This window comes from Notothenia coriiceps, unplaced genomic scaffold (genome assembly GCF_000735185.1).
Source record: "Notothenia coriiceps isolate Sejong01 unplaced genomic scaffold, NC01 NC01_scaffold00033697, whole genome shotgun sequence".
NCBI classification, from domain to species: domain Eukaryota; kingdom Metazoa; phylum Chordata; class Actinopteri; order Perciformes; family Nototheniidae; genus Notothenia; species Notothenia coriiceps.
In genome coordinates, this window is record NW_011366398.1 from 254,847 (window position 1) to 264,999 (window position 10,153).

Consider the following 10,153-nt stretch of genomic DNA (forward strand, 5'->3'; position numbering starts at 1 on the left):
TGAATAATATAGTGTAGGACCATACCTATATAAGGCATATTTATACTTTTTATTTTTCAAAATACCAAACAGATCATGCATTTTAGCCATTCCTCATTTCGCTCAATTTAACACTGTCTTTGCATGGGCTGATTCTGTGAGAACAGCACCATCTACAGGCCAGGCATATGTACTACATCGTCTCCAGCGCTTTCGAACGGCAATGTCCGTGGCTGTCTCCTCCTGATTGGTGGACGATGTAGTACATATGCCTGGCCTGTAGATGGTGCTGTTCTCACAGAANTTTTTATTACACATTTTAGTACGATTGGACACGTGGTGATGGGATAGCTGTTCAAAGAAAGTTGATACGGGCTGCAGGAACGCTGCTGGAGGCATAAATAGTAAGAACTTACTTGGATTACATTAGTTGTGATAATGCCCTTTGACAGTAAACAATGTTTTTCGCAAACCAAGTCCCTGCTTCAATGCAGGCATTGAGGTCACAAAATGTTGCTCCTGCATTTCTAATAGTTAGGAATTGTTCCTTACCTGTGGAAATGAGTACGGCGCCGGGGCAACAGAGCGATCTCCTCCTCTGTCAGCTGCTGCACCCACAAAACTCTTGGCAAAGTCCAACAGCCGCACTCCACTAAGTTCATCGCACCTTAGAGGAACGGGAGAGAGACATAGAACAGAGGGGCAGCAAAAAAAGACAGAGAGATTTTCAATTACATCTTAATTCCGGGTCACTCCAATGTGCTTGCAAACCAAATAGCACTCTGAGGTAGAGGATTTTCCATTTATTTCATTTGCATAAGTAATAAATGCTTACCTAAGAGCCTTAACATCTGCATGCCGCGTACTCCCTTTCAAAGAGCCAGTGTTGTTGAGAGGTGAAGGCCCTGCACATACCGCACCAAACTACCTCCATAACAACCTGAAGAACAACAGAGATCATTCGAAGCTGATATAATGACAAAATGCACATTAAATAATATGCAGACTTCACGTACAATGTTCTCCGACCCATTATCGTCAGTCGACATCTTTAAAACTCACCTATTGAGCAGGGAGAATCTGGCCGTTCTGCCTCAGGCTCCATGAACCCCGGATGCAGCTTCTGGCAAACTCCCCACCACAGACTGGAGGCATGGGATCTGAATGCAACACTGGCTGCCACAGCACTCCCGGGGCTAGAAACAAACCACCCAGGTTCTCAAAACATGTTCTGTATTTATTGTTTTTAATCATGCCAGTAAATGAAGCTTCGTCCCACACACTTATCAGTTGTGATGCTATGACTACTGTGGCCAGAAGGTTATTTTCATTGTGAACGGTCAAGAGACACACTGAAAGTTTATTTAAATGACCCTAATGGAAATAGCTTTCTGGGTTTTTCAGATCATATTTTTCTTAGTTACTAGTATTGCTGAAAGGCACAAAAAAGTCAAATACATGACAGAACGAGGAGAAAGGAATAGACATTTCATTAATTTACTTAAAGAAGTAGTATGGGATTTGAAAAACAAATGTAGGGCACTTCTTGTACATCTGAGATTGATCACATCAAATCTCACACTGCACCCTGGGAACATTTTGACCTCTTCGTAGGAGTGTGTCTGCCGGCTAGGCTCTGCAGGCCTCCTCTTTGGGGAGTGGTGAGCGGGACGGGCGTGCGGCCAGTGAAGCTTGGAGGTATTCTGAGCAGGAACGGTTCGGAAGAGAGGAGTGTTCATTTATTCATTTAATTTCTGTATCGTTCTACATTGAACTCTGTGTTTAAAGCATGGGTGGGCACTCAACAAGTGGTTTCTGCAATGTAGGGATGCTTAAATATTGTTTTAATGAATCAGAATAATCCCCAATTTATTGATTAACTGGATCATTGACCTAAAGCGCCAAAAACAAAATTATTGTACCAATTTTAAATGCATTTGTTACGAGTAGTTCTTCTTCCCCCAAATCCAATTAAAAATATTCCTATAATGTCCTTTACCATTACGATACAATAAAAAACATTGTGCCGCCCTAGTAATTAAATATTGATATATATCCACCATATGTTGGAACAAGGCCTTAGGAGAAGATGAAAAAGCTATTGTCTTAATGAAATCCCCATACTTGCTTAATTTAACATCTCCTTGGATATGAGTTAATCCTAAAACCTTAACTCATTCCTAACCATGTTTTTAACATTATTGACAGCTTGTTTTCGCCTGGGGCACAGTGTGTTTGATTTAGGTTTTAGAATATAAAAAAGGTCTAAATAGAGTGCAGTCTTAAACCCAAGCTCGTCCCAATGCTGACGTTGGGGTCCCAGCTGAATGCCCTGGTAGCCGGCTATAGCTGACATCAAGGTTGGGGCACTCTGGCGTCAGGTCTTATATCACCCGGCTTCCTGCTTTAATTGGCTTCTTTTATCCCCGACAGTACCAGCCCTGACTGATCCGGAGACGGTGTGGTAGTTCTATCTGCATTATGTATCCTCCCTGGGACTACGGCTCCCGTTAATCATGGCTCACCTTGTTTGGGTCAGCTCCTCCATAATGACGTGGACCATTGGCATAGGTTGCTCCCAATTACTCATTTGGGATTAAGTGTGGACAGTTTCCGTTGGTTAAGCTGTTGAGGTAACTCTTGTGCAGATTTTTTCTTCTGCCTCGCCTTGGTTTGCTGCTGCCGCTCCAATCAGCATTGCCGAGGCTGGTGTCTTCTGCATCCTTGATATCAGGCTTGCTGCTGCTCTTGACAATGCGGCCAATATCTTTACCTGCTGGTGCGGGTGGGATAGACAAATAAAAGGGTGAATGTATTTATTACAACAAGAAAAAAACTGTCATCAATCTTCAGCTTCTTCAGTAGAGTTTAGGGGGCAGGTAAGAGAGGGTGGACAGACGGGTAAGGGGAGAGCGAGTGGGGGAAGTATTAGCGGTCTGTATATTAAGTTAGACCTCTTGTTAATTGTGCATTCGCAGGGCTGCAGACCCGACCAAGCGGGCTGAGGAATAGCCTGCTATTTGTTTTTATAAACCACTCGGGTCCTACTTCATATAGTTTTAGTAATAAGCGCTAAAGGTGTCTTTCTCAAATATGGTTTACGCTACTGCTGTTTCACGATTTAATGCTTACCCTGAAGATAGCGAGAAAGGTGTGTGGACAGTTTTTTCTTGTTGTGTAATCTTTCCCGCCTTTCTTTGATCTCCCCGGCACAGCGGTTAGAAGTTTGGCCGCATTTCAGAATGGATAGGGCAGCGTGGTACAGAGCGCTGTATGGCAGAGGGGGCAGAGCACCAGGGGCTCGGCTGGCTGTGTGGAGCGGGCAAGACCAGGGTGCAGACAGGCTCGAGTAGGAAGCCTCGGCCACGAGTTTACCTCGACCACTAACCACGGGGACTGTCCACCCCTTACCATGAGATGGGGTGCCCACCTAGCCATTATGGTCTACGTCATGGAGCGGCCCCAAGGGTGGCCATGTTTACACGGAGGCGCGTAGTCCAGGGGATATACTGGATTAGTATCCACCCACTCTCCGAACTCAGCAGCTGGACCATGTCGGCATGAAGCCATTAAGGCAGGAGCCTGGGTGTATGACGCTGACGCGGTGCCCATACCTGTTCAGCTCATGCGGGCACCCAGGACATTCACTGGGACCCCAGACAACGCCAGCATGGGAAACTTCGTAATATGTATGCTAATACGTAAGTTTATTACGTTATTAGCTTTTTTATATTCTAAAACCTAAAATCAAAACACAACTGGGCACCCAGGCTAAAACAGCTGTCATATTAATGTATAAAAACATGTTAGGAATGAGTTAAGGTTTAGGATTCAACTCATATCCAAGAGAATGTTAAATTAGGAAGTAAATGTGGATTTCATTAAGACAATAGTTTATTCATCTTCCTCTAAGCTTTCAACATATGGGGAATATATCATATTTATTACTAGGGCGGCACAATGTATTTTTTGTATCGTCATGGTGAAAGACATTATAGGATATATTTTAATTGGTATTTGGAAGAGACTACTCGTACAAAACTGCATTTAAAATTGTAACAATAATTTGTTTTGGTTTAGTTCAATATCCAATTTACTCAATAAATTGGGGTTAAATTTGATTCATTAAAACAAATATTTAAAGCAATCCTACAATTTGCAGAAAACTCACTTGTTGAGCTGGCCCCACCCATGCTTTAAACCACAGAGTCAAATGTAGAACGATACAGAAATAAATGAATAAATGAACAATCCTCTCTTCCAGACCGTATTGCTCAGAATATCATCAAGTCTCACCTGGAGACGTGTCAGTACACAACAGAGGAGCTGCAGCAGCTAGCCTGGCAGACACACTCCTACGAAGAGGTCAAAATGTTCCAGGGCAAGGTGAGCTTTGATGTGATCACATCTTCATGTACAGACTGTGCCTACATTTGTTTTTTACAATGCACCATGTAACTATCTTCTTATTAAGTAAATTAATGAAATGTTCCTATTCCTTTCCTCGTTCTGTCATGTATTTGACTTTTTTGTGCCTTCAGCAATACTAGTAAAATGAAAAATTATGATTGAAAAACCCAGAAAAGCTATTTCATTAGTGGTCATTTAAATACATTTCAGTGTGTCCTCTTTGATCCGTTCACATGAAAATTAAACACTTCTGGCCACAGTAGTCATAGCATCAACAAACTGATAAGTGTGTGAGAGAAGTTCATTTACTGGCATGAATTAAACCACATAAGTACAGAACATGTCATTTGAACCTGGGTGTGTTTGTTTCTAGCCCCGGGACGTGCTGTGGCAGCAGTGTGCCATCCAGATCACCCATGCCATCCAGTATGTGGTGGAGTTTGCAAAGCGCATCTCGGGGTTCATGGAGCTGTGCCAGAACGACCAGATCCTCCTGCTCAAGTCAGGTGAGTTAAGATGTCGACTGACGATAATGGGTCCGGGACATTGTCACGTTAAAAGTCTGACACTTTATTTAATGTGCCATTTTGTCATTATATCAGCTTCAAATGATCTCTGTTGTTCTTCCAGGTTGTTTGGAGGTAGTCTTGGTGCGGATGTGCAGGGCATTCAACCCTCTCAACAACACTGTGCTCTTTGAAGGGAAGTACGGCGGCATGCAGATGTTCAAAGCTCTAGGTAAGATATTAATACTTATGCAAATGGAAATTAAATGGAAAAATCCTCTACCCTCAGAGTTATTTTTGGTTTGCAGCACATGCGTGACCGGAATAAGAGTAATGAAAATCTCTCTCTTTTTTTGTCTGCCCTTCTCTGTCCTCTTCTCCGCGTTTCCCTCTAAGGTTGCGATGACTTAGTGAGTGCCGTGTTTGACTTTGCCAAGAGTTTGTGTGCACTGCAGCTGACAGAGGAGGAGATCGCTCTGTTCTCGGCAGCCGTACTCATTTCCACAGGTCAGTGCACATTCCCTAATATTATTATAATGCAGGAAGCAACATTTGTGAACCTCAATGCCTGCATTGAAGCAAGGGACTTGGTATTGAGAAAAACATTGATTACTGTCAAAGGGCATTATCACAAGCAATTAACTCCAAGTAGTTCTACTATTTATGTCCAGCAGCTTCTGAGCCGTATCAACTTTTTGAACAGCTATCCATCATCACGTGTCTAATCGTACTAAATGTTGTATTAAAAAAATTCAACACTTCTTTCCTTTTTCATACTCAGATCGGCCTTGGTTGATGGAGCCTCGGAAAGTCCAGAAGCTCCAGGAGAAGATTTACTTTGCTCTGCAGCACATTATGCAGAAGAACCACATGGACGAAGATGCACTGGCAAAGGTAGGCCATCCATGTGGCAATGAGAAGAGAACAAAACCCATCAATGCTTCTGATGCTGGTTGCAGTTAATCCAAATGTTCTTGTCCATGACCTTCTCTCTCTTGTGTTGCAGCTGATCAGCCGAATTCCAACGTTGTCAGCCCTGTGCACGCTCCACACCGAGGAGCTCCAGGCCTTCCAGCAGCTCCACCCAGAAACAGTCAACGTCCTATTCCCTCCGCTCTACAAAGAACTGTTCAACCCTGACCCCAACTCTGGGGTCATGGCCATGCCCAAGTGACTGCCTGTGGTCCCAATGCAAGAAACGGCATCAGCGGAGGACCAACAAAATGAGAAGACAGACACGTCTGACGAGACGTCATCAGCCATGGCGACTATGTCCTCATCGTGGCAATCACATATTCCTGAGCTCCCTAAGCCTCATTACGAGCAGGGGGGTGAGGAGCTACCTGCCAGGAACTCACAGTTACCGCCAACAATACTAGGAATGTCCAGCACTTATTCCATCCTGTTCACCGATACAGTCTGAAGAATGTATATATAAATGAAACGCGCCCCAAGCCACAATTTAAGTGGGGCTTCCTCCCGTCTCCTGAACTGACTGACTGACCAGAAATGTACAGACTTTAAAACATCTAGGAACAATTTTAACCTGTCAATCTTTAAAAAAAAATGGGTAAGTTAATTTGTTTTACCTTTGAAAAAAATCCTTTTGGTTTGTTCTTTTATTTTCGAGTGAAGAATTGTGACGCTGGACGGGGGAGGGACCTGTGGATTTAGAGAAGCTATTGTAGATATTCTTCTAGTGCAGAGCGGATTCCAGTATTACTTCGTGTTCTGTTCAAATAAGTTAGTCCTAATTTAACTATACAGCAGTCCACTGTGGCTGACTATACCTTGTCTATGTGTTTTTATTTTATTTGATAGTTTCTTGTGTACAGAATTTGTAAAGTTGAGACTTGTAAAAGAATATTGGGTAAAACCAGGAGACGATTCGGATTGTGTTGATATATAGAAGCCTTGTCTGGATTTTGTTCATATGTAAAGAAGGTACTGCATCCTTCTGATGAGAACTTATAGAAATGTAAAGAGAGCATATGAAGGATTTAAAAAGAAAAATAATGGCTATTACTTTTCAAGGTGAAGATATATACATAAATATTCTATTTTGCAAGAAAAAATAATCTGGCAGTTTTGCCATCCTATCAATCATTTTCTTCTCGCTGCAATAATTACGTCCAATGAAAGATGGACTGCTTTCGAACAATCAACCAGAAACAACCAATCAGAAACTAGGACCTCACAATCAACCCCACCCTTTCCCAAATTCCCCTTACCCCGCCCCTTATTTCTTATGTATTACGTCCGTGACATAAGATTTCAGCCAATAGAAGTGGCTAGAAATCACAATGAAGAAGTGGATAGAAGTTCCACCAAAAAAATAAGACAAGCTTGAATTCAACTTTTCAATCTTAAAAAAACCTGTATGAGTGCTGGATGCCCTCCAATCACTATTTGCACAAATCAGTCCGTGGATGTCAATCACTTCGGCCTGAGAGTATGAAGGACCCTTTTTTCTCTAAAGAGCAATAATAACTTTCCACTGCCTTTCTGATCCCTCCTTTTCCTTCTCTTCCTATTTCCAGCTGTTCAAAACAGGGTAGCAGTTTTAAATAGATTGCACTATATTTGGTCCTTTATTATGTTATAATCATCTTTATTGATGTTACTCATTCCACCGCAGCATCTGCAGTGTTTTTAATGTGACGTAACAGGATCTGGGGTTAGGACACAACGCAGAGCACTGAAAATGAAATATGTGAAGAAATGAAGATTAGCCTCCGAGGATCTTTAACACTTTAAATGCTGCAATATTACATTGACGATTCACACAGACGGTTGAGATAGACAATCACTTTTCTGCTTTTCTTTTAGTCATTCCATAATTATTAGCACTTACACATTTTCGCAGATTTTTCTATATTAATGTTCGGTTGACTTTGATTTGGCCACTGTGTAAAATCTGGGTATTTATCACTGTCTTTTGCATTTCTCTATATGCTTACTTTTGTATAGAGATCTATGATGCGCTACAGAAAATCTCCTAAAACAAACTCCCCTTAAAAATAGCTATTTACCAAAATAAGTGACCCGTTATAAAATAAAAGCACAGCATTAATCAGCTGATTGCGCTTTTACAGAACATTTACTTGTTTGATATAATGACAATTTTGCCAAGAGGATTATCTCATTCTAAGACAGAACTTAGATTTTTAATTTAACTTTAATAATTATGATTAGTGGACAATGATCTATTGTTGTTCGTGCACTAAAGGTGGAGATATGATTTGTCTGTGGTTGCAAATACGCAGTGGCCAAATCAGTCAATGTGCTTTAAGCACAGTTATCCTTTTTATTAACATTAAAAACACTTGAACATTACCCTTTGCATCCTTAGATATCCATATAGTCAACATAACGAGGTTGACCGCATGGGGAGCGTCAATGTAAAACATTTGTGATCAGCTCAGATCCATTCACAGGATCCTTCCTCCGACCCCTGACCCGACCCCAGATCAGAGGCCAGTGACTCTTAAGACAATCACTTGCTCATTAAGGCTCGATGCACTACTGCATCTCTCAGGGAGCAGCTCTTTTTCTGTCTTTGCATTAAAAGAGGGTTGAATATTTTTGCAAATTTACAAAAGAATATGTAATTATAAAATGAAACTTTTTAGGATAAGAAATGGCATACGCCGCCAAAGTATGCTGGCAATGGAATCTGCCCAGACAAGGCTTTGCTAAGTGTGTGTCTGTGTGTATGTGTGTATAGAGCATGAATTCACTGTCCAAGTCTCTTTAGAGCCCAGACTATATGACAAGCATTGTTACGTAGCACATGAAGAATAACAAAAAAAAATGTTTACTGCTTATTTTGCTGCTTTTGGGACATTGAGGGAAGTCCACTGGTAAGCTGTGAATCAAGCGCCATCACAACACCCCGGGACAGTGAATTCCAACTCTGATGATGAAGTTTATTGTGTATGACGCTTTTATTTTCCCTTGTTAGACTGTGAATCAGAGGGGTGGGATGGGGTTATGAGAGGGGAAGTGCTGGCAAGAAAGAGTGGCAACGAAACACTGTAAGTAAGAAACTGTAGCAATAAGAACTGGAGGCATTTACTACTGTCATGTTTGCATTGTAAGATTATTTTTTATTTTATTACTATTTACTATTATTATTGTTCTTATTATGACTACTATTCTTCTATTACTATTAGCCTATTGTTGTTCTGTTCTATTTGCATGACGTTTCACTGCAATGAAACATTTGGGGCTTATTTGTGTTTTCTCTTCTCATGATATTGTTAGTTTCTTGGGAGGGGTTTTTCGGAAAGGGCGGCGCAGGAGAAATTCAGTCAGTTCAAAGCAGATTCCTTTCACAAGCTGGAAGATTTTTTTTAAATAAAATGCTCTTATTTATAAACGACCAATTTAAACTTTGTGGTTCGATTTGAAATGTTTTTTCTTTTCTCAACCGCTGAATGTGTGAGTTGGTTTAACCAGTGAGTGGCCCTTTCTGAACTGGCCTTTTTACACCGGATCAGAGACCCTTAACCTGCGGTGGGAGGGAACTATGTGGGCGGGAGGGGGGGTAAACTATTCTGAATGTTATGGAGTAGCCTGTTCAGTGTGAGGGGCTGAACGCATCACGCGCCTTTACCACTCCATCAACACAGAATGACATCGCAAATCGCACAATAAAACTAGTCGTCGTTTTAAGTGACGGCTCCGACAAATTGCGCAGACATTTTTAATACACCTGGTTTTAAATGAATTTCCTACACTTAATAAATACACTCCACCCCAAGCCTCCTCCTCCCTTTCCTGAGAAAACCTGTGAGAATGTGTGTGTGTGTGTGTGTGTGTGTGTGTGTGTGTGACAGAGAGAATGAGACGTTTGCTCTACCAATGCTTTGTAAACGTTCTCGATACATTACCCATGGGTGCAGTTGGAGTAGTGTTGAAAATTGTTAATTTATTGTTTAGAATGTCTTTGCATCCCAGCAAGAGCAAATAAAACAAAATGTAGCAAACTGTAACCGAAACCTAAAAGGTGCTTAGGCTACAGAACCTCTTTTACACAGGACTAACAAAACAAGACAAAAAAAACAACAATAAAATGCGACTTTTTTTTGTTTCAAAGTGCCATAGCTAGTGAGGAGAGGAAGGACTGGCAGAGTGGGGCGTAGATGCTTTACTGTGTGAGTTTACTTGAGAAACCAATCAAAAAAGGGGAACTACATGAAAAAGTGTATTTGATTACACTTACAGTTTTTACATTTTATGCTTTTTTTCATTTG

General features: G+C 41.4%; 1 protein-coding gene across 1 annotated transcript in view; it reads left to right on the forward strand.

Moving 5' to 3' along the window:
- Nucleotides 1–7,600, forward strand: part of LOC104961755 (uncharacterized) — a 13,776-nt gene extending 6,176 nt beyond the window's left edge. Inside the window, exons 6-12 of the mRNA XM_010790093.1 lie at nt 3,522–3,680; nt 4,244–4,365; nt 4,763–4,895; nt 5,020–5,127; nt 5,292–5,402; nt 5,677–5,789; nt 5,902–7,600. Coding sequence (XP_010788395.1) covers nt 3,522–3,680; nt 4,244–4,365; nt 4,763–4,895; nt 5,020–5,127; nt 5,292–5,402; nt 5,677–5,789; nt 5,902–6,069 — 914 coding nt within the window. The 3' untranslated portion in view covers nt 6,070–7,600. The remainder of the gene's footprint in view (nt 1–3,521; nt 3,681–4,243; nt 4,366–4,762; nt 4,896–5,019; nt 5,128–5,291; nt 5,403–5,676; nt 5,790–5,901) is intronic.
- The last annotated feature ends 2,553 nt before the right edge of the window (nt 7,601–10,153 follow it).